We start from the raw sequence: 25,325 nt of genomic DNA on the forward strand, positions 1-25,325 counted from the left end.
TCGTCCGTTGTTGCTGTTTTCACTAAGGGTTTTTTCTTCTCAGTTATATATATATGTGTGTTTTACGTTAAAGCAAAACTACAAGAAATATTTCGTTTTTGACTTTGTTCGTGAAGCACACCAAAACGTCTTCAAATTATCGCCGATGTTTGTTCTCAAATTTCAGGACGAGTTGGATAGGTTTGACATATTCAATAGTTGGAGCCTGCTTTCTGCGTGATGCAATATATTTTTGTTTTGTTTTAAGAAACGAAAAATATTTAAAACTACTTAAACCAGATACGCTGTCATTGAGATATTATTTCGCGTAGAGTGCGAATGGAGTATTTCTTTTTTTCGCAAAACACGGAAGCATTACTGTTCGTCTTCACATCTGCCACGGGTACAATATACCTTAGGCCTCGATAAACACGTCACTTAATTAGCTTTTTTTTTATTAGCACCACGAACGACGTCAGGAATGCGTCACAGGTTCCAGATGTTGATGTTAAATGTTTGCTTCTGTTCTTTCTATTCACAAAAATTATATATTTTGTCTGGAGGATATGTAAAAAGCTATCAACAGAACCTCTAACATCGGCCATTGATTTATATTCCCCGTCTATAGAGCTAGCGATGCTCATTCAAGTCGTATGGATTCTCGGGATCACAGCAAAGGGTAATTATTTTTATTGAAAATATTTTTCTCGGTTAATGTCACTAGACAGTTCTGCTTTAGCTAGATGTGCCCATTGAAGATAGCTTTTTTAGAATGGTTACAGCTATGCCCACTTTTTTAATTTAGAAGAGGGAGGTACAATACATATGTCTCATTTTAATTTATAAGTTTCGTAAAGAATATTTTCAACATTGTTTTTCCAAACTTGTTTTTAGAAAATGTATACTGCTCAGGCCCTATAATCTTTTAATTGTTTTCGACTCGCCTAGTCCTGTTGTCAACATTACTCTATGAAGCTGTTAAACTTTTCTGTTGAAAAACCAATCTCCTTAAGGTTTTTTGGTATTGATTTGGGACTTTGACTTTGATGTTATGACGACCATCTTCGTTTTAAAAATATGCCTAAAAAACGCTTTTCAAATTCCTGTTTCCACGCCGTGAAAGCACTAATACGGTCTTTACAGGCACATTACACGGCCTTTACAATTGTCATAATAAGTCGAGTAATGAAATAAGCTTCGTTAATTACCTTTATAAATAGCACAAATAAATATATCGTACCATTTATAAATTAGCTGAGCATCATTGGAAACCACTAAGTACAATTCAGAAAGAGTTTGGAGCGTGGGAAGCGGAGTGGCTTTACACTTGTCACTTGTGCAACGGGCCCAATGCTGCCGATGCGGACGGGAAGAGACGAAAAAAAAACCTTACGGGTGCGATTTTGCGCCACTAGCCTTACGCATGGTGCACAGGCGGTAACTTCAGCGTACTACCATGATTTCTGCGCGCCCTTAATCTTTTTTCAAATTTAATATTTGACTTTTGAAGACGCTCAGCAAGTTTGGGATTCTAATCATAAATCCATCTATGTTAATTAAGGAGGTAATTAACAACTTTTAGTTAATTCACAGACTGATTGTGACTAGTATTTCCCTTTATCACGTCCCCCTGGCCGTTTAGCTCACCGGCGCTGACCGCAATGCTTGTAGCTTTCATAGGCTTTTAATTCGTTGGCCTTAAATCGTCCGTTTAAACGAAAACCCGGGAGTGCCTTTCGTCTCTCAGTGCGGGGAGAGAGGGAGGAAGAGAAGGAGAGCATGACCCATGCGAAGCTCCCATTGGTCCGAACCGCAGACGTCAGCACGCGTCAACCTTTCCCTGGCGCTGACGAACTGACAGACAACCGCCAAGCTTTTTTCAGAACGAGTCCTTTCGTTTTCGGCGAAGTGACGCGCACAGCTAGTGAGTGCGGAGCCAGAGACGTGGAGACGCCGCGCAAGTTGCAACACATCCATGATAACCAAACCGTTGTGCTAAATGAGATGGCTTTATATGTGAAGGCCAACGCTGGACACAGACTGAAACGAGTGCTCCGTCAGTGATCAGCTTTGATTCAAGTTCGAGCCGAACGTTGACGAAATATTTGTGTCCAATCTGTGCCCAGCGTTGGCCTTTTCTGATGACGCAATCTCATTCAGCGCTGCGGCGTGCTCAGTTGCCACTTTGCCGTTGCGGGTTGTTCTTCGCTCTGGGATTCCGCAGTAGCGCTGCGTGGGCTGTGATGCTTGTGTGTAGTTAAAACAATGGATGCGGTTCCCTCTTGGATTCGAAAAGCGCCAGAAAACAAGGATAACAGGAGGAATAGACGAGACGATGCGCTACTGTCAATTGAATTTTTATTCGGAAAAACAAACCCAAGCAACCATTTGCTTGTAATCAAACTTCTCGTGAGATGAATTAAAATTCCTTATCTGATGAAAGGACTGAAGAAGTTCTGATATATGCATCGCCCTTCACCCTGATTTTAAAAGCCTCGAAGATTTCTCTTCCTGTTCTTGTTTTATATCGTCCCAAAATCTGCATATCATCGAGTGCAGGAGAACATGGGCACCGATCACAATGAACGGCCAAGTTTCCCGAGGGTGACCGCCTAACAGAAGGGTCATGCTCCCTGGCCCTCTCGTTGGCGCACCTCCTCGTCTGCCCTAGATACGGTTTTGTTTACGAGTGATATGGATGCCCACATCCAAGTGTCTCGACGTACTCTGACAGACTGAGTACAAAATACGTTTAAAAAAATTACAGGAACATCCATTGGTGGACATACGTCCTCCTTTGGAAAATGCTTACACTGTCCTCGCAACGAGAGCAAAAAGAGGCAGCACAAAATAGAGGAAGCAAAAGGAAAAGCCATAAGAAAAAAGTGAAGGAGTCAGCGTTAACTTTTTCCGAAGGGAGACGTGTGTGGCGTTTCTAAGTGACATGATAACGTATTCCCTAAGAATCCACCAATGAATCTTCCTGTAATTTTTCTAACCAAATCTGTAAAACAAATTTTTGCATAGTCCTTTCCAATAATCGCCTTCTGGGTGCTGTCATCTTTGTCTTGTGAGCTGTGAAACACGCTCTGAGCGCGCGCAGTACCTTTCTTTTACGAAATATGAGACGCCACACATACGTCCACACCACTGATCTCCACTAGAGGGGGCTGGATGGCGCATTGAGCAAACAGGTATGAAGCCACCGGAAGTAAGCGGCTTGTCCCGGAAGTGAGCGCTTGGCAGGCTTTGTAACCCTTCCGAGTGCTGGTACGAAAAGCGTCGAGGGCGCTGGATTTTCGCTTGTTTCCTCAAGAGAGCCTGCTTGTTGCGCAGTAACAGCGCATGTAGACCAGAGAAATATCATGGGAAGTCATTCAATGCAAACATTTTGAGATTCTAGTTGATCAAGTGTGAATATGTCACAAGTTCAAATGCCTCATTCCCGGGATTTAATCCAGAACGGGAGTGTTAAACCCAATCAAAGACACAAAAAAGCATGGTCCAAAATATCGACTAAATGCACTAGGAAGCCCAGCTCACGCCCAACTTCCGGGACAAGCGTCGAAATTCCGGTGGCTTCACTTGCACCAGGCTCGGAGAGCAGCTAAGCGCCATCCAGCCCCCTATAGTCAGTGGTCCACACAGTCCACACTATATCAGTGGTCCACACAGCCATGACTCAGCCTTTTTCACCTTGTGATAAGCACTGAAAAAAGTCGATAGACGCTGTCATAGGCTCCTCTATACCCATAAATCCTGGCAGTTTGGCGATGGAGCCATAGAGTGCTCGGTCGCAGATTCGGAGCGCGAGGATCTGGTTGCAGATTTGGAGTGCGAGGATCTGGTTGCACAGAGCACCAAAGAGACATTTCTCGAAAAACCTGAACGTCAGCGCACAGCTTTTGCAGCTGCGAGGACCCGAAACATACTTGTTCACTCGGGAGAAGTCTGTTTCGGAGTCTCGCCGCAACGGGGCGCCAGTCTAGTGGCTCTCGTCTCATCCATTGTCTGCCGCTCCACCTTTTCCATTTCGGCGGCCGCTTCTCGTTGCGATCATCAAGGCTTTGTCGGTATATAGGAGGCGATGATACTGCAGTTCGCAATAATTTACATATATTGAGTATTCGAAGATAAATGTCAATCTTGGTCGTATATAGACTAACATATCAGTCGTTAATTTTCCACTTTTTCAACATGGCGCAGAAGTACAGTGTTGGCATATTAAATAAACATATATGCATGAGCACCTGCATGACAATTGATTTTAAAATTACATTAAAAGTGGTACAGTTTAAAAAAAATATTTGCCTGATTCATTCACTGAATGCGTACTTCACGCGCTGATAAGAATTTCATGAGACCTGAATAAGCGTATTTTTCCTTACGTTGAATGGAAATATTAAACAAACGTATGTACCAAAGTAATAACAGCATCTTTTTGATTGGTAGGTAACACGTTGTGTTCTTGGCATAAATCAATCCTTATAACCTGAAAAACTAAGAGACCCTTACCTCATATAAAAAAAGATACCGGTACGCGAAACAGGGAGAAGAGGGTGCTATGAGCAAAAACACCGGTAGCATCAGGAGCCCTGGTGTTAGTCCTATTTTAGCTGTCGTATAAAACGCATTGTGGTCTATCGTTTAAGGCACCGATGATCATAAAGTAGGAAACATACTCCGCTTTCTACCGAGGTATACTAAAATTGCAAAAGGTCTTACAGGTCCACTTTTGGCTGCATAAAATTACCGACGTTCTTGGCACCTAGAGCATTGCGCCCTAGGTGCCAAGAACGTCGGTAATTTTGCAAGTTGCAAGGTGCAAGTTGTAGGAGTTACATGCCGGTGCGCAGCAGCCGATCATTTTGGAAACGCAATTTTCTTACTCGAATGTATGCTTCGTTAAACTCAAAATAACAGAATTCCTCGGTGTAATATCTGCAGCGGAAACAGGTAGGTCTCAGTAGACGTTGGGGTGGGCAATTTCAGAGTGTGCACACTTTGTTCTACCACATGTGGGAGACTAGCCAAAGGCTATACGCAGTTTGATATCAAGTGCAACTGCAGCCGAAGCTACGACGTGATGAAGCAAATCAAGCAGGGCTAAAAGTCCATCGCAATGGCGCTCGTCGTCTATGCGCGTTTGCTATCACTTTCTAGACCAATGGTTCTCAAATCGGGTTCCGCAAAACCCTCGCCTCAACCTTCAACCCCCTCTCAATTCTTGAGAAAACAAATTATTACTTTTTGTTTAAACATGTAGCATTGTCGTCCTTTTTAACGTATGTAATCGAGATGAGAAATATAAATTTCTAGTATTCTATCTTGTTCTAGGTTTATGTTCAACTTCGTGCCAATCGAGCACCATAGTGAACGTCTGCCACCAGGATCCCGACACTGGCTCAGGCGCCAAACGACTATTTTTTTTCTACGATTGGAGGACCGATAATTGCATAGAGAATATGGTTTTTCCTCCCGATGATGATGACAATGAAAACAAATTCGTCAACCAAGAACTATGTAACACCAAATGCAGAAGTAAGTAGCATCGGGATTCAATGTCTTTCTTTGTCATTTTGGGCCGAGAGGTGTTAGTCTTGCCAGTATCTAAAACGACTTCTCATGAAATGTGCTGAATTATAATATATATTATTGGAAAGTGCCTTAAAACTTGATTAGGTGCCAAATATATTTTTACCTAAGAAAAGGGCCATATTGGCACGGCTCACCAAAGGAATTACGAAGAAGCTTGTTAAGAGTTCATAGATCAAGGCATATTCCTACCTTTTTGTTTTGTTGCTTTTTTTTTTTTTGCTGTTTTCTTCGGCAACACTCTTTTATGGAATGGTTGTGGGCAGACATACGAGGATACATAGAAATCGCTTTAATAGTTTGGTTGCAGTATTTCTCCATAGATAACTAGAAACAAATATACAAAAGGCTGCATTTCGAAGAAATTATAAACGTAAAATAAACAAAACAGCACTAAAAAAACAGGGGAAAAACGCACGACAACCACGACATGCGTTGTTATGTGTATCGCGTCAGCCATGCCTGAGAGGGTCTGACTTGGCTTAGTATTCCTCTATATGGGCGCTATGGGTGATTTCATCTCAAATCGTGCAGGAAAAAGGAATCGAATGTTTAATTTTAACGAATTAAACACGTATTGTGTAGGGACGTTTCTACATAGAAGATGAGTGAAAGGCAAGGTTTATGATAATTCTTTGTTTTTGAGTTATGTAGCACAAAAGAGGCCGTGGTGGAAATTAGCGTTTTTCTCGACTGTCGAAGGTCGCATGTCTGACTCGCTCACGTCCCGTGGTTTTTGCCTCATCGTTATTTTGATGTCTCTATATAACTCTATGGACACCATGAATATGTCTTCATGTAATTAAATATGTTTTACAGTGTTTTGTTTTTTTAATAAATCGCCAAACTCACCTCCCAGGTCGATTTTTGCATAGATTTTGATAGGCTGCCATCTGCGACTTATGTGCTATAATTATAATATTTATGTCCATGGACACCCGAAAGGTGCTCTTTATTTATATGTATGTATGTATATATATATATAGAGAGAGAGAGAGAGAAAGAGAGAGAGAGAGAAATGAAGAGGGAGAAAGAGAGAGACAAAGATATCTTTTTTGGCTTTGCCATGGGCATAAAAAGTAAGTATAGCTTAAGTACAGGGTGTCGCAAAAAAGAATGTACAGGTTTTTGTTTACCGGAAAAATAAACTGGGCATCGCCGAACGCTCATTTGCCGCCCAAAGGTAGCGCTAGAGATCACAACAAGATGCCAATGTTTCAGCCCAATCCGATACCTTAATCAGAAGTTACAAATGATTTTCTGAAAATTTCAATGGGAAAATGGCGGCCGACGGAGTTTACGAGAACATGGGTCTCTATGGCACCAGAAACCGAAAACGGGCAAAAATCGGCTCCATTTTCCCATTGACATTTTCAGAAAATCACTCATAACGTTTGAATCAGGTATCAGATCGGGCTAAATCTTTGGCATCTTGTCGTGCCTTCAAGCGCTACCTTTGGGCGGAGAATGAGCGTTCGGCAATGCCTAGTTTATTTTTGCGGTAAAAAAAAAACCTGGAAAAAAATTTTTTGTGACACCCTGTCGGTCGCAGAGAACAGCCTGCCAAGATTTATAAAAAAATCGACCTGGGAGGTCTGTTTGGCAATCTTTCTTAAAGTACACATGCAAATGAAAAAAAGAAACATTTTTTTTAAACGGCCTGGTTGGGAAAAGAGAGCCATAAAACGAATTTAAATCGAAAAAGAACATTTTGTAGAGCTATATTTACGGCGCGATACGAATTTGTAGTTGGCGCCCGCGGGCACCGCGGAAAAGTGGCCCTTATTTATCACGTTACTGGCCGCTATTTGTCACGTTGTGCTTGCGCTCTTTCGGAAGCTTCTTATGGTATTAAAAAGTTACTAATTCATCTTCATTTGAAGTGCAACAAAACACAAGATTAATAAGTAGCTTTTACAACCCGAAGGAAACTCCTGGAAAAGCGCAAGCAGACCTGATAGACCTGTGCGCCGGTCAGATGATGGCGGCGGCGCTCCGAAGCAGACGAACTTGCGCGGCGGCGGCGGCGGCGCCGGCGGCGTGGAAAAACGCGATGAACCGGCGGCGCACCACGCTCGGCGTGCGGCGGCGGCATGACTTTGAGGTGGCGGCCGCACAGCGCGACGGCGCACAGGTCTGCCACATGACCCACGGCGGCTCCCGCGGCGCCAACTACAAATTCGTTTTGCGCCGGAATTATAGCTCTAATTTTTGTTTTCTTCGTCATAAACTCGTTTTAAAACATTCTTTTTCTATCTAGGCTGTCTAAAAATTTTTTAGAGCGCAGCTCATAGGGGCCCGTTTCCAGCCTGAGCGGCGTCGGCGTCGGCGTAACCGGGGGGGGGGGGGGTCACGTGACCCCCGAGGTCACGTGACCCCCCCCCTTGAGGTCACATGATCCCCCTCGAGGTCACGTGACCCCCCAGGTCACGTGACCCCCCCCCCCCCCCGAGGTCACGTGACCTCCCCTCCCACGAGATCACGTGACCCCCCGGGGTCACGTGACTACCCGCAGGTGACGTGACCCCCCTCAGTACCCTTCCCTACTTCGCCTCAAGAGCTGCGCTCCAATTCGGCGTTACAGGGATTTGTAAACGCCTTTCACTTTTTTTTCTTCGTTTGCACGTGTTCTTAAATGTAAACCCTGCAATTCTTAAAATACACGAATGCCTTTTTGTGGTGTCCACAGAGTTATAATAAAAATTAATAACGTAGAGGCGAAAATCAAGGGATGAGGGTGAGCCAAACATGCGATCTTCAACACTCTGGAAAAATGTCCATTTCCAACGCGGCTTTTTCTGCGCGCCATAACTCGAGAACAATATCCTATTCAAATCCGCGGTTTTCATCTTTTTTTTCTGGGAGAACATGTCTTACAACGTGCGCATTTTACGTCCAAAATAAAGTTCGCCCCTTTTCGCCTGCACGGTTTGAGATGAAATAATCCAGACTCATGACACTTAACAAATATCACCTGGGACAATTTTCAGTTCTGTCGTAGAGATTCGTTTAACATATTATTTCAAATAAGCTTAATAATTGAGTCTCATGGAAAACATTTTCTGTTTCTTGAACAAACCTCTTATCGGTTCGCCAAAAAATGTGTTAAAGTTTCGCATTGTAAAGTCCACTTTTCAATCGTAACAAGTGCCCTTCGGTACTGGTGCACCTTAAGGCATCGCATCCATTGACGTTCATTGACGTTCATTGACTGACGTCCACTTATTGCGTGTAACCAATCGGGGGAAAAATTTACCCCAGCATTTTAGTATCGCTGTCTACAAAGGACTCACACACAGCAAATGAACTTACTCATCAAGAAGTCATACTCGACCTTTTAAAGGAGTATAGTGCCATGTAGTGGGTCGAAAATTTGTCACAAAATTTCCCACGGTCATTGTGCTTAATATATAATATATAATCAACCGCCGCCTCTTTCTACGTCAATGGCAGATACGCATGTGGTTTCTGCTGTTAGTTATTTTTCGTTTCGTTTTAGTTTCGATGGTAACTAGAAACTACCAGTCTGTATGAGGCGCTGTATAGAGTGAAACTCGTCATAGAATTCAGGACATCACGAGGTGTGCGGGCAGGACGTGTGCTTATTAATTGATTAGAAACATGCTCTGAATAAACGCTGGCGCAGCGCTTGTATCGATTTCATGCGTTGCAATGCACTAACCTCTCTAATCCCCATGATATTATTTACTGCGGAGCTTGCCTTCACTTTATTTCTTCATCAGCCACCAGAAAACCTCCTTAGCCCGGCAAAGATACCACAAACTAAGTTAATAGTTATCAAAGTGGCCAGATTGAATTTCGGAAAAAGCCTATTCAGTTTTGACTGTATGCTTCACGTATTACTTCAGTCGGTTTCAACAACAACACTCCAGTTTTCCGGATGTTGGCAGAATAACTAACGAATTTTCCGAATACTATTTTATTGTTGTTCTTAACATTAGTCTCAAAGTTCTTCTCCCGTACCCCCAACTAATGATAACCCTCTCCTCCTCCTGCCAACCAATCATGATGGTCCGGCCTCTGGCTGCAACAACCACTTTAGTATTTCTTCTTTCGCAAGCCTTATATCTGTCATTCTAAGTTTCTCTCTCTCTCTCTCCCTCTGAGCATTGTTCATGCCCAAGTGTAAGCAATTTTTAAATTTGATCGCTGCGATATATATTAATATAGCGAATGCTTGTTCGCGTTTGTGGTATCGCGTGATCTGGGATAAAGTGAGCATACGTCTGCAACACAAACTTGGTGTCACTTATTTGATTAGGCAACTTTGTCGACCACCGCGTAACGTGCCTGTAGTAGTTTTTTTTTTCCCAAATGTCATGCCCACTTTCTGCATTCAGCGTTTGTTAAAATATTTGAACGTTTATGGTGCTTAGGAAAGCTGGAGCTTGACCTAGGTAGTCTTGGTCGTGGGGAAAAAGAGAAGTAACGATGAAAGCAACAATATCTAAAATAATATTTCTCAATGCGTATGCGCCCATGTTCACATGCCCATATTTTGATGCACATTATAAGCAATGCACAACACATTGGGAAAATACGAGATGCGGTCTTTCGAATTTTACAATGTAGCCAACACTCAGCAAATATAATTGCAAAAAGAAATTGTATTGGTTGAGTGGCGGCCACAACGTAAACTTGTTCTAATATACATGTTATTCCGGGCAATCCTGGCCGCCATGACACGGGCCGAAGACCCTTCCCGGTTTGGGTATCATTTGCATCCACTTAAAGAACCAAATCTCTACGAAGTTTCGCGTGTTGTGTAATTCAATCGGTTTTGTATGGTGCTATTTGTGTCCAGCGACTACGAAGATGCTGAAATGTTGTGTAATTGACTGCGCAGCTTTTATTTCAAAACATCTCCACGAAATGTATAACGCTGCGGCCGTCGAGCGTGGCCAGTCGCTGTCCAGCGCGCGTCGATTTTACGCAATTAGGATTCATCCCACTTTCTTAGCCAAGCATGTAGGCATATGACTCTTTCGGAGAGCTTAGCCAATAAACTTTGATTGAATGAATACCTAATATCCCCCATGTTCAGAGATTTGGACGTCAAAAATATAAATAACATTTTCGTTTAAAAATTTAAGATCCCAGGTTTTCATGACACAAACCAGCTTGATACTGCATATTTTTATTAATAAAAATAAGTGTTGTTATTATTACTATTATTTATTAATTTTCAAGCAAATGCTGTCACTCACTTACGTTATTTTTCGCGCGCTTGGACGTTTGCTAGCAGACGGTTTGTGGCAGTCTTGAACAAACACCATTCAAGGGACCCACGAACTAATTAAAAATAACGTTTTCCGGAGTTTATGTGTGACGTTCCAGCAGAGACTGAGGAATGGGATCTTTTAGCCTGAAACTGAACCTGGGGATCCGTAAGCCGGCACTTTGCCTGAAACACCGAAAAAGCCATAGAAGCGTTTTTTTTTTTTTTCTTTCTTTTTCAGCATACAATAAAACGTCTCTTCATGGCACATTTGAAGCAAAGCATGAAACATAACATGAAACAATTGGTACCACCCTCTCTATTTTATCACTCACCCAGCTCGTGATGCACGTCGACATGTGTCTCCATTGTATGCGTGCTGCTTGCTTGTGTCTGCTTGCTTTGAGTGCTCGGCAGCAAGCTGGACACGTAACTTGTTTCATTACTTCAATGGCGGAGTTTCCGAACCTAAAACGGTCCTTCCCCGTCCGCGTCGGAAACGCTTCCCCATATATGTCATTAAAGAAATTGCCGCGGAAGGCCGATGTTGTGACTGTCAACATATATATTCACTCGTCGTCGAAAACGCACCGCTTGCTTTTTGCCAAGCACGAGCACTAGCGGCGTAATCCTTCGCAACTTTTCTGACCACGCCCGACAAGCGTATCCTATAGTTTCGCTTTGGCTACCTTGAAGACTAACGGCGACCACAGTATTGGATGTCAACGATGCGCATGACGAGCAGTTGACAAAACGACGAGGGCCTGGTGCACGCACTCTTCGCTCTCTCGCTTACATAATCTTAACTGGTTTTTGTTCAGCTGATTGTCTCCTGTGTAAATAGCCGGGTCTTCCGTGGGCTGTCACATAGGGCCAGGTAACTTTCGGCAGGGAGGCCAAATAAAACCAGCAACGGTACTTATTCTTGACTTCGGATAGTCAAGGTTTACTCATCGATCCATGGCGCGTCATTTTTTTTTTTGCACACTTTCCGCCAACAAATTCTTCAAAGCAACGCTGCTCAGCTCTCGCTTATTGAAAAATACACGAAATGCAAAAAGGTTTAAGAAACTCCAGGAAGTTCCGCCATTGTATATCTACCTTTACCTTGAAATACCATGTATAGCGATAGTTTTAATTCAAGCGTTCCAGTAGTCAAAAAAAATAGTAGAAACACATAAAAAATTGCAGCTAAAATATAACTTAAAATACAAGTTTTTGAGAGCAGCTCTTAGTAGCCCGTTTCCGGGTTCGGTGGCGTCGGCATCGCCGTCGGCGTCGGTGTAACCGCGCGCGTTGCATCATGGGACGTTTTCGCGCTAAATTTAGCGGTAACACTTCCCTGCTATCTTTAGCGGGAAAATATATCTGCTAACTTTAGCAGGTTAAGGTTTCCCCTCAATTTAGCGGGGAAAATGACGTCACGAGTTCCTGCACGTCACCCATGAACAAATTCAGCAGCAGGAAAGGAGGAGGGAAGAGGGGAGGAGGAGAGGAGAAGAAAGAGGAGAGAAAGAGGGGATGGTACAGAGGAGGAGGGGCATACCCTCCCCTCCGTATCCTACCCCTCTTCCTCCCCAAGAGCTGCGCTCTAGTTTTGCATTACAGAGATTTGTAAACGTCTTTCATTTTTTTGTTTCTTTTTATTAATTTTTATTTCCATTCGCGTCAAATAACAGAAAATGTACCAAAGGAGTGTTTTGAAGACCCCGAAAATCGCTGGGGAAATCAGGACATTGAAAGGTGGACTTACAACTCTTCTTCCCTGAAGTGCGAAAAATTTCGCTGGAAAGGCGGCAGGGGACCCAGAGACAACATTTTTGAATCGTATGCTCAATGCAATAACAAGTGCAGAAGTGAGTGTCATTTTTGTATTTCTTCTGATGACTACTTTGTAGCTTCATACTCTAAAACCCTGAAAAAGGAGAATTAAAATAACAAACAAGACGTCTTGTCTTGTCCGTTATTTTAATTCTTATTGTCTTGGATTTAGGGCACGATAAATCCTAACCACCCCGCCTGCATACTTTTGCTTTTCTAGCTTCTTTTTGAGTTCTTAAAATTACCTACTGGGTTTGTATCAGAATATCCTAGCAGATACGCCTAAAATGGGGTGCCTTGGTGCCAACAACTTCCTAGAATATCATGCTATACTACTCATGCCTCGCACTGTGCCAAAATAAAAACAAAAACCGGCACATGTGAAGCACCAAAAATCAAAGGCTTGTAGCAATTCTGGTCGGCAGTTAAAGAAGCCGCAGCGAAGTTCACCAGCAAATGAAGATTTCTTTGTGATTGCAGCAAAATCTTACATATAGTGGAATAGCCACTTACGGTGTATGCCTACGTCAGCCGACGTTCCACCGCCAGGATCAAGCGAATTCTCAGCATTGCGAACTTGCGTCAAGACAGCCATCTTCGGGGGTAACAGCCACAGTAACGTCATCACCATCTTTACACAGTTGTGACTTCCTCAAGTAGAAATTTAAAAGACAAAAAGAGGCCCTGCAAACAAGCCAGTTGAATACGCTAATGTACATAGGAAACGAGCCTCGCAATTATTATCATTGTTCATTTTTCTTGCTTCGCGAATGAACCAGATACATAAAACTAGGACGATTAATTTTGGCCCATCTTAGAAATACCTAACATAAATGTACAACTATAAAACTGCATAAATCTGTGGAGCTATCTTTATAACTCATGGTTACTCGGCAGTCAGCGGCCAGTCGTTCGCTGGGACTAAACCCCTATTTTGTTGTCGGCAGGCTACCTGGGTTGCCACGTGCCTGGCTATCATACCGTTGGGCTGCTTCGCCTGCTATCTCGAGCACATCTGCCGGGAAATCTGCATTGCGTCTGCGATCATCTCGCCGGCTGGTCCTCCGGGCTCAGCTGATTCATCGACTGCATTTCCCCTGGTGCCGATATCTTCCAACCCAGTTCGCCTGGTGGCCATCGCTGTCTACAAATAGCCTGCCATCGAGAGCCGTCATTGCAGTCAGCGGCCAGTCGTTCGCTGGGACTAAACCCCTATTTTGTTGTCGGCAGGCTACCTGGGTTGCCACGTGCCTGGCTATCATACCGTTGGGCTGCTTCGCCTGCTATCTCGAGCACATCTGCCGGGAAATCTGCATTGCGTCTGCGATCATCTCGCCGGCTGGTCCTCCGGGCTCAGCTGATTCATCGACTGCATTTCCCCTGGTGCCGATATCTTCCAACCCAGTTCGCCTGGTGGCCATCGCTGTCTACAAATAGCCTGCCATAGAGAGCCGTCATTGCAGTCAGCGGCCAGTCGTTCGCTGGGACTAAACCCCTATTTTGTTGTCGGCAGGCTACCTGGGTTGCCACGTGCCTGGCTATCATACCGTTGGGCTGCTTCGCCTGCTATCTCGAGCACATCTGCCGGGAAATCTGCATTGCGTCTGCGATCATCTCGCCGGCTGGTCCTCCGGGCTCAGCTGATTCATCGACTGCATTTCCCCTGGTGCCGATATCTTCCAACCCAGTTCGCCTGGTGGCCATCGCTGTCTACAAATAGCCTGCCATCGAGAGCCGTCATTGCAGTCAGCGGCCAGTCGTTCGCTGGGACTAAACCCCTATTTTGTTGTCGGCAGGCTACCTGGGTTGCCACGTGCCTGGCTATCATACCGTTGGGCTGCTTCGCCTGCTATCTCGAGCACATCTGCCGGGAAATCTGCATTGCGTCTGCGATCATCTCGCCGGCTGGTCCTCCGGGCTCAGCTGATTCATCGACTGCATTTCCCCTGGTGCCGATATCTTCCAACCCAGTTCGCCTGGTGGCCATCGCTGTCTACAAATAGCCTGCCATAGAGAGCCGTCATTGCAGTCAGCGGCCAGTCGTTCGCTGGGACTAAACCCCTATTTTGTTGTCGGCAGGCTACCTGGGTTGCCACGTGCCTGGCTATCATACCGTTGGGCTGCTTCGCCTGCTATCTCGAGCACATCTGCCGGGAAATCTGCATTGCGTCTGCGATCATCTCGCCGGCTGGTCCTCCGGGCTCAGCTGATTCATCGACTGCATTTCCCCTGGTGCCGATATCTTCCAACCCAGTTCGCCTGGTGGCCATCGCTGTCTACAAATAGCCTGCCATCGAGAGCCGTCATTGCAGTCAGCGGCCAGTCGTTCGCTGGGACTAAACCCCTATTTTGTTGTCGGCAGGCTACCTGGGTTGCCACGTGCCTGGCTATCATACCGTTGGGCTGCTTCGCCTGCTATCTCGAGCACATCTGCCGGGAAATCTGCATTGCGTCTGCGATCATCTCGCCGGCTGGTCCTCCGGGCTCAGCTGATTCATCGACTGCATTTCCCCTGGTGCCGATATCTTCCAACCCAGTTCGCCTGGTGGCCATCGCTGTCTACAAATAGCCTGCCATCGAGAGCCGTCATTGCACTCAGCGGCCAGTCGTTCGCTGGGACTAAACCCCTATTTTGTTGTCGGCAGGCTACCTGGGTTGCCACGTGCCTGGCTATCATACCGTTGGGCTGCTTCGCCTGCTATCTCGAGCACATCTGCCGGGAAATCTGCATTGCGTCTGCGATCATCTCGCCGGCTGGTCCTCCGGGCTCAGCTGATTCATCGACTGCATTTCCCCTGGTGCCGATATCTTCCAACCCAGTTCGCCTGGTGGCCATCGCTGTCTACAAATAGCCTGCCATCGAGAGCCGTCATTGCAGTCAGCGGCCAGTCGTTCGCTGGGACTAAACCCCTATTTTGTTGTCGGCAGGCTACCTGGGTTGCCACGTGCCTGGCTATCATACCGTTGGGCTGCTTCGCCTGCTATCTCGAGCACATCTGCCGGGAAATCTGCATTGCGTCTGCGATCATCTCGCCGGCTGGTCCTCCGGGCTCAGCTGATTCATCGACTGCATTTCCCCTGGTGCCGATATCTTCCAACCCAGTTCGCCTGGTGGCCATCGCTGTCTACAAATAGCCTGCCATAGAGAGCCGTCATTGCAGTCAGCGGCCAGTCGTTCGCTGGGACTAAACCCCTATTTTGTTGTCGGCAGGCTACCTGGGTTGCCACGTGCCTGGCTATCATACCGTTGGGCTGCTTCGCCTGCTATCTCGAGCACATCTGCCGGGAAATCTGCATTGCGTCTGCGATCATCTCGCCGGCTGGTCCTCCGGGCTCAGCTGATTCATCGACTGCATTTCCCCTGGTGCCGATATCTTCCAACCCAGTTCGCCTGGTGGCCATCGCTGTCTACAAATAGCCTGCCATCGAGAGCCGTCATTGCAGTCAGCGGCCAGTCGTTCGCTGGGACTAAACCCCTATTTTGTTGTCGGCAGGCTACCTGGGTTGCCACGTGCCTGGCTATCATACCGTTGGGCTGCTTCGCCTGCTATCTCGAGCACATCTGCCGGGAAATCTGCATTGCGTCTGCGATCATCTCGCCGGCTGGTCCTCCGGGCTCAGCTGATTCATCGACTGCATTTCCCCTGGTGCCGATATCTTCCAACCCAGTTCGCCTGGTGGCCATCGCTGTCTACAAATAGCCTGCCATAGAGAGCCGTCATTGCAGTCAGCGGCCAGTCGTTCGCTGGGACTAAACCCCTATTTTGTTGTCGGCAGGCTACCTGGGTTGCCACGTGCCTGGCTATCATACCGTTGGGCTGCTTCGCCTGCTATCTCGAGCACATCTGCCGGGAAATCTGCATTGCGTCTGCGATCATCTCGCCGGCTGGTCCTCCGGGCTCAGCTGATTCATCGACTGCATTTCCCCTGGTGCCGATATCTTCCAACCCAGTTCGCCTGGTGGCCATCGCTGTCTACAAATAGCCTGCCATCGAGAGCCGTCATTGCAGTCAGCGGCCAGTCGTTCGCTGGGACTAAACCCCTATTTTGTTGTCGGCAGGCTACCTGGGTTGCCACGTGCCTGGCTATCATACCGTTGGGCTGCTTCGCCTGCTATCTCGAGCACATCTGCCGGGAAATCTGCATTGCGTCTGCGATCATCTCGCCGGCTGGTCCTCCGGGCTCAGCTGATTCATCGACTGCATTTCCCCTGGTGCCGATATCTTCCAACCCAGTTCGCCTGGTGGCCATCGCTGTCTACAAATAGCCTGCCATCGAGAGCCGTCATTGCAGTCAGCGGCCAGTCGTTCGCTGGGACTAAACCCCTATTTTGTTGTCGGCAGGCTACCTGGGTTGCCACGTGCCTGGCTATCATACCGTTGGGCTGCTTCGCCTGCTATCTCGAGCACATCTGCCGGGAAATCTGCATTGCGTCTGCGATCATCTCGCCGGCTGGTCCTCCGGGCTCAGCTGATTCATCGACTGCATTTCCCCTGGTGCCGATATCTTCCAACCCAGTTCGCCTGGTGGCCATCGCTGTCTACAAATAGCCTGCCATCGAGAGCCGTCATTGCAGTCAGCGGCCAGTCGTTCGCTGGGACTAAACCCCTATTTTGTTGTCGGCAGGCTACCTGGGTTGCCACGTGCCTGGCTATCATACCGTTGGGCTGCTTCGCCTGCTATCTCGAGCACATCTGCCGGGAAATCTGCATTGCGTCTGCGATCATCTCGCCGGCTGGTCCTCCGGGCTCAGCTGATTCATCGACTGCATTTCCCCTGGTGCCGATATCTTCCAACCCAGTTCGCCTGGTGGCCATCGCTGTCTACAAATAGCCTGCCATCGAGAGCCGTCATTGCAGTCAGCGGCCAGTCGTTCGCTGGGACTAAACCCCTATTTTGTTGTCGGCAGGCTACCTGGGTTGCCACGTGCCTGGCTATCATACCGTTGGGCTGCTTCGCCTGCTATCTCGAGCACATCTGCCGGGAAATCTGCATTGCGTCTGCGATCATCTCGCCGGCTGGTCCTCCGGGCTCAGCTGATTCATCGACTGCATTTCCCCTGGTGCCGATATCTTCCAACCCAGTTCGCCTGGTGGCCATCGCTGTCTACAAATAGCCTGCCATCGAGAGCCGTCATTGCAGTCAGCGGCCAGTCGTTCGCTGGGACTAAACCCCTATTTTGTTGTCGGCAGGCTACCTGGGTTGCCACGTGCCTGGCTATCATACCGTTGGGCTGCTTCGCCTGCTATCTCGAGCACATCTGCCGGGAAATCTGCATTGCGTCTGCGATCATCTCGCCGGCTGGTCCTCCGGGCTCAGCTGATTCATCGACTGCATTTCCCCTGGTGCCGATATCTTCCAACCCAGTTCGCCTGGTGGCCATCGCTGTCTACAAATAGCCTGCCATAGAGAGCCGTCATTGCAGTCAGCGGCCAGTCGTTCGCTGGGACTAAACCCCTATTTTGTTGTCGGCAGGCTACCTGGGTTGCCACGTGCCTGGCTATCATACCGTTGGGCTGCTTCGCCTGCTATCTCGAGCACATCTGCCGGGAAATCTGCATTGCGTCTGCGATCATCTCGCCGGCTGGTCCTCCGGGCTCAGCTGATTCATCGACTGCATTTCCCCTGGTGCCGATATCTTCCAACCCAGTTCGCCTGGTGGCCACCGCTGTCTACAAATAGCCTGCCATCGAGAGCCGTCATTGCAGTCAGCGGCCAGTCGTTCGCTGGCACTAAACCCCTATTTTGTTGTCGGCAGGTGAGTTTAAAAAACCCCTGCTTGCACTTGTTTTGTATTTGCCGCTGACTGCACCGAAATGTCTTCTGTTTGTGTGGCTTGTTCTAAGGCGTTACCTTTAGATGGGAAACTTTTGACTTGTTCTGCTTGCAGTGGGGCTTATCATCTTGGAAAGAGCTGTTCGGCGGTTGCAGAGGGCACTTTCACAAAGATGACTACCGTTAAGCGTGAAACTTGGCTTTGCCAGCCTTGCCGATCCGCTGTTGCAAAATAACCTTGCACAGACTCCAATCCGGGTGATGCCTCATTCGCACAGCAGTTTACTGCTGTTAATAAGAAACTGGATCAGTTAAGATCAACGGTTGAGTTGCTTGCGGGGGAAGTAGAAGAACTGCTGGCATTTAAGGCCACGGGCGAAAAGGTCGCTGAATCTGTGGCCGAAATACAGAGCTCTATTGACTTCCTGTCCTCGAAGTATGACACCGTTCTTTCCACTGTGACGGCCGGCCAGGCTGCAGTTGCTGAGCTGCGCTCTCAGACGGAGTCACTGTCTGCGACAGTAGTATCTCAGGCAGCATTGATTGATAAGTTGAGCAGTGATTTAAATGACCTTGAACAGTACAGCCGAAGGTCTAACTTTGAAATTCACGGTTTTCCGAGGAAGCCTAACGAAGATTTGACCTCTGTCATTTCCGATTTGGCCGGAGCTCTCAACATATCTGAATTCAAAACTGCTGATATTTCAACTGTTCATGGTTTACCGAGCCGGGGAGACTCTATCCCACCTGTCATTGTGCAAATGCACAATGTTACGGCCAAAGAAAATGGCTTAGTGCTCGAAGGCTCCTGCCTAGACTGGTCCAGGATGGTTTGTTCCCTCGGCTCTACTTTAACGACAACTTATCGAGGGCCAACCGAGAGCTTTTCCGGCTGGCCAGATCAAAAGGTAAAGAGAAAAATTTCAGATTTGTCTGGACAAGAGACGGCAAGGTGTTGGCCAAAAAATCTGAAGGCGCACCTCTTATTCGTGTTCAGAAGATGTCCGATCTGAAAAGAATTGTCTGAGCATGAACTCTGGTTTTTTCCGTACTTGTGATACATTTCAGGAAGTTCATAGCTTTTTCACAAGTTCCCAAGGACATGCATTCCGAGTAGCTCACGTTAATATTCGCAGTATCCGGAAATACTGGGACCATTTTTTTCTTTAACTTCCCCTTTTCATGGCTTTTTTGATGCTTTAGTGCTTACTGAAATTAATATTCCTTCTGATTGCATCGCAGGGTATTCAATACCAGGCTACCAAACTTTTTCTTTTACTCGGCCGACGGGGAAAGGAGGGGGGGTGGCAGTATTTGTAAGAGATATATGGTCTGTGTCTGAGCTAGGTTTTTGTTTCCACCAAGCGGAAGCAGTAGTATTACGGTTAAGTACACCTGAATTATCGTTAGTTTTGCTGTCGGTTTACCGGCCTCCATGTTTCAATGGGCGTTTATTTTTGACTGAGCTTGATTCAGTGCTGACTTCACTCTCTTATGAAGATCTTGTCTGTATGATAGGGGATATTAATATTAACACACTTCGCCCTACTTTAGCAGTAGTCGGGGACTATCTTGATGTTCTATCTAAATGGGGACTGCAAAATACTATTCGCGAGCCTACCCGTGAAGAGTTTTATCGGGGCAGCTAACCGTATCTTGCATCGACCACGTAAATATTCGGGCCCTAAACTTAGCTACTCAGTCAGCGATTGTGGAAAAAAAACTTGCTGATCATTATTTTGTTTGTTGCTCGATAATGAAGCAATCTGATCTACCGGCCTCAGCCACGGATAAGAGGGAAGTTTCAATAGTTGACCCCCGAATTTTTGATAAACTTGTTGCGCAGCATGACTGGAACACTTTTTTGCTTACCGTCTCGCCTGCTGACAGTTATGAACAGCTTGTTACCCAACTAAACCGTTTTAGGCAAGCAGCTACGCGCATTGTAAAAATCAAGCAACGGAACTTAAACCACAAATGGATGTCTTCTGAAAGTTTGGCTGCAATTAAGGAAAAGGACCTTCTATGGTCTCAGTTAAAGCGCTCTCCCAGGTGCACCGAGTTGCAACTAAAATACAAGATGTGTAGAAATAGGGCCAATGCAATGATTCGTCGCGCTAAACGATTTTACCTTCGTAGCAAATTTAACGAGGCTTGTACCGACCCCAAAAAAACATGGTCGTTAATCAATGATGTTAGAGGAACAAACACAAAGGCTACAAGCCATAGCAATTATCGCTCCCTTTTTTCATCAGGGGGACAGAGTATCGCCAATGATTTTAACCATCTTTTTTCTAAAGTATCGGGTACCGCGAGGCAACACACGAACTCGTGTACATTACGCAATAGCGTTTTGGAATCTGCTTATTTACCCTTCTTGGACGAAGATGAGCTTAAAACCGTTCTTTTCAGTTTAAAATCTAATAAGTCGCCGGGTATTGACGGAATTTCAATCAATGAATTACGTAGGTCGTTCGAAGTCCTCAAAACTGTTTTACTATCAATTTTAAATGGTATCATTTATAGTGGAGTCATTCCCTTAAAATTGAAAACGGCAATCGTTATCCCGCTTTTCAAAGCTGGAGCGCGAAATAATATTGAAAATTATCGTCCGATTTCAATTTTACCTTGTATTGCTCAGCTGTTAGAAAAACACTTGTGCTTGGTCATGACACGCTTTTTGGATAAGCATCGTATTATGTCGCCCTCTCAGTACGGTTTCGTGCAAGGTCGAGGCACTCAAATGTTACTTGAAGATTTTTCTGATTTGCTGAACTCGTCGTTTGAGCGGAATCAAGTAGCGTGCGCGTTATTTCTAGACGTCAGTAAGGCATTCGATAGTGTATGTCACCGTCTGTTGCTAAATAAGCTGTCAATGGTGGGATTTCGCGGTTCCTTTTTATTGCTGTTACAAAAGTTTCTTCAGGATAGGCGCCAATGTGTTTCGATTGAACAATTTCGAAGTAACTTCTCGATAATTAAAGCTGGTGTTCCGCAGGGTTCAGTACTTAGTCCTTTATTATTTAATATTTATGTGAACGATCTTTCTAGTACCGTGCCCACTTCAATATTTCAATATGCGGACGATACTGTAATTGTAGCCTGCGCTTCTAAGTATTTGCACGCAATCTCTTTGCTTCAAAATGCGGCAAATAGGGCAATGGACTGGTTTGATGCAAATTTAATTTCTATTAATACGACAAAAACTAAACTAATTTGTTTTCATAGCCCATTAAAACGAGTCAGTCTCACTTCTCCGCTTTTTTTGCACACGTCTAATTGTCTTAATTGCGCGTGTACCCCTGTGAATTACACATCTACAGTTAAATACCTTGGTTTGATTTTTGATAGCGATCTTGCCTGGAATTCACAGCTCGCTCATATCTGTAAGAAGCTTCGCGCGGTGTCTTGTTTGATGTACAGTGTTAGATACGTTATGCCATTATCCGTTCGTAAGGTTATCATTCATGCCCTGGGCTATAGTGTGCTTCGTTATGAAATAACTGTGTACGGCCACTGTGCCCTTCGATGGAAAATAAGAATCAATTCAATTTTGCGTTCTTTGTTAAAAGTTATTTCTTATGATTTAAGTCTTGATAAAGATACTGACGTATTTAGAGCATTAAGCTTTCCGGATTTTGACTCTCTGTTGATAGAAACTGTAGTTTTCCGTCATTTCTGGAATAGTTCTTTTAAAGTACCTTATGCCCCAGCCCGTTGCCTAATGCCAAAAAAAAGTTACTGTATACCTCGGTGCAGCACAAGATATGGCGAACGCATGCGCCGTTACTATGTTCCCTCGTATTTTAACAAGCTTCCTATGAGTATTTTTTGTGCTAGTACAAAATACAAACTGAAAAAAGCGCTCAGAAATAGAATTGTATAAAGATTTCTTTTCTGTGTGTGTCATAGCTTGATTTATCTATGTGGGGTTTTTGTGTTTTACTGTCATTGCTTTATTTTGTCACTGTCTGCCAGGCACTACACTGTTAGAAAAACTCCTGTCGAAATATGGGACACATACATGCTAACCTTGTTGCCACAACATGTACTGTATTACCGGACTACAGAACATGTTCCATACTTCTTTAGTACAAGACATGTTGTTGCTGTATGGGCAGCCACAACAAGTTCCATACACCATCATCACGGAACAAGTACTGTATGCTACAGGAAACGTACCATCGTGGCACACAGCAGCACATGTTCTGTTGCAAGCCATGCCAGACCATGTACCATTTTTACGAAGTACATTACATGTTCCAATGCGTCCAAAACGACACAGGTCACATTTCTTGGACGTACGGAAAAAGTTCAGTCTTGTTTGTGATAGTACTCGCCCCATTTTATGTTACTGCCGCTATTCATGAGTGCATCCGGGCTTTTTATGTCCCATGCCAAGCTCCTCCTTGAAAAAGTTGATATGCGACATGCAGAACAGGGATGTCCTGGCAGTTTGCAGGCGCAACTTGATGCACGTCTTTGCAACATAAAATTACCTGCAATGCGCAAATGTTCCCCAAACTTGTATGTATGGAAAATTTGAACTGTCGTATCTAATGCGAGCACTATACTGAAAACAGAACAATGAATCGGTGACATATATACTCAATAGAACAGCCAGGAATGCCATGAGAAAGTGTTCACATGCTACTGTATTACATGCTACTGTATTACATGCTACTGTATTACATGCTACGTCAAGTTTAGAGAGCATTGTACATGTAGTGACGGGGATAAAGGCAGATAAACTTTTGTAAAAAAATCGTTATCAAACTAAGTTCACGCTTGGTCCTTTTGGTTCCAACCCATAGCAACGGACCCATTGCAAAGAAGACTGAACAGTTTGCTGTTTCAAAAATATTTACATTTATTTTTCTTTAAAATGACTAGAGCAGATACACAATAAAAAAAACACAGTTCATGCCGCAAATGTTTTGGGGGGCAGCTCAGCCATAAAAAAAGATATCAAAGTGAGCAGTCTCCTAAAAAAATGTGACCAAAAATTATGCTGACATGCTACATCTCGAAAAGAACCATCTTGGCCTATACAACAAATTGTAATATTAACAATAGAAAAGAAAGATTAATCTAAACAAGCACCGAAGTTTCTTTCCACTTCTTTTGGAACTTCGAGAACTCTTGGAGGGCTCCCTGCGCCTTCAGATGCACCAGAGCAACTTTTCTTGACGACTGCCGGGACGCCTCCTGCGGGTTCATTGCCACAAGTCGCCTGAAAAAAAGATAACATAAATAATGGGTGGAATTTCTTATAGGAGGATGAATAACAGAAGCTAAGGAGTTCCTGGCTCCATCTTTAACTTCTCTATCGGTTAGTAATCCAATCTGGACAAATTATAAACCTCGTCTATAGTATACTTTCAAGCCGAGACACGCCCTTAATTTGGACAGTCCGTCCACACACCATGAGCCTCCAAGTCTGATCCTTGCATCAAGACAAATTGTGATTGTACACACATACAAAAAAAAAACGATTCAGCTTACTGGCATCAGTTCTCAGTAATAACTGGACACATTTCGGATCTTGTGTCAGCACACAACGCTAAAACATTCTACAACCCGAGACGGAGGCTACAAAGAAGGACGAACCCATCCGTCTCAATTGAAACGTATGTCTTCGAAGCCTCCATCTCGGTTTGTAGAATGTCATATTAACCAGCTCGCCTGTCTAGTAAAGTTGTACCCAACGATACTTCGGTTAAAAAAAGGAATTCACAGTACCAGTAAATGCAATATTACAAAAAAAACTTGCCTGAAGTGCTTAAGGAGAATATTCTGGTTATTATTAGAGGGAAGTTATCATTTGAGCCCGTTCTCGTTTCGCCCTTCTCACTTGGCCCTTCTCAAAACAACCATTCTCAAAAAGATCTTCTCTCTTGGACCTGGCGCATTTGGTCCTTTCCCGTTTCGTCCTTCGCATTTCAACCCTCCTCATTTGAGTCCGTTCTCGTTTCGCCCTTTTCACCTGGCCCTTTTCAAAACAGCCATTCTCAAAAATATCTCGATTTGACCCGTCGCACTGGACTCGTTCTATACGAAAATCGTTTTTTTTTGGGGGGGTTATATTAATAAGTACATTGATATATTTTGTGCGTGCGTGTGTGTGTGTGCCACGCTACAGGCATACTCTCTCTGCCAAGGATTTTAGCAGTGCGTCGAGATCGTCGTGAAAAGCTACTAGCTGACAATAAAACAGACCAAGTATTTATCGCAGCCAGATCATATTCCGAAATGTCACGTTTTTTGAGGTCTCTCGACCTGGGACAATGCCACCACTTCTATATTGCAGTGTTTCTCAAATGGGGGTCGCGAAGGCATCTATAGGGGTCCGCGAAGCCATGTCTCATCAGTCAAGCACGACAATATTAGTTGTCTTTCTTCACGTTGTTAAGAAACGTTCCAATTTTTGGGTGAGTACTCTCGCGCGTGTGTCAATGAGATAAGTCTACTTCACACTAGCAATTAGTTATATCCATTTATTAAATCATTATCATGATAGCCTATACCTTTCTATTCCCCTCACCCCGAGCGGGGTCGTCTGTCATCTCAGCCTTTCTACAAGGGGTCCGCGAAACATCAATGGTTGAGAACCACTGCTAATATGTATGCTATTTCTGTTCAAACAAAGTTTCCAAATTAAATGTTCATCGCTTTTTTTTTTTTCGTTTGCTTAGAGGAAGGGAAGGTCGCGTCATTGTACGATTCTCAGTGCGCACCTCTACACACAACATATACCTAATGCTATGTTGGGGGCCCAAGCAAGGTAAGGCTCATCAACAAAGCCGCGAAGGCATAACAACGTTATAAGCATGCCGAAGTAATGCCATTCGGTCGTAGGGCGAACGGGCAAAATGAAAAATGGGCCCAGTTGCGAAAATCACGATTCGGATCTTAT

General features: G+C 45.5%; 1 protein-coding gene across 1 annotated transcript in view; it reads left to right on the forward strand.

Moving 5' to 3' along the window:
- Positions 1-615: 615 nt before the first annotated feature.
- Positions 616-25,325, forward strand: part of LOC115308943 (actinia tenebrosa protease inhibitors-like) — a 54,154-nt gene continuing 29,444 nt past the window's right edge. The window contains exons 1-3 of the mRNA XM_040208975.1: positions 616-658; positions 5,317-5,520; positions 12,493-12,669. Of these exons, the coding sequence (XP_040064909.1) occupies positions 616-658; positions 5,317-5,520; positions 12,493-12,669 (424 nt within the window). The remainder of the gene's footprint in view (positions 659-5,316; positions 5,521-12,492; positions 12,670-25,325) is intronic.

Source organism: Ixodes scapularis, unplaced genomic scaffold, assembly GCF_016920785.2.
Source record: "Ixodes scapularis isolate PalLabHiFi unplaced genomic scaffold, ASM1692078v2 PGA_scaffold2__306_contigs__length_199485367, whole genome shotgun sequence".
Lineage (NCBI taxonomy): Eukaryota > Metazoa > Arthropoda > Arachnida > Ixodida > Ixodidae > Ixodes > Ixodes scapularis.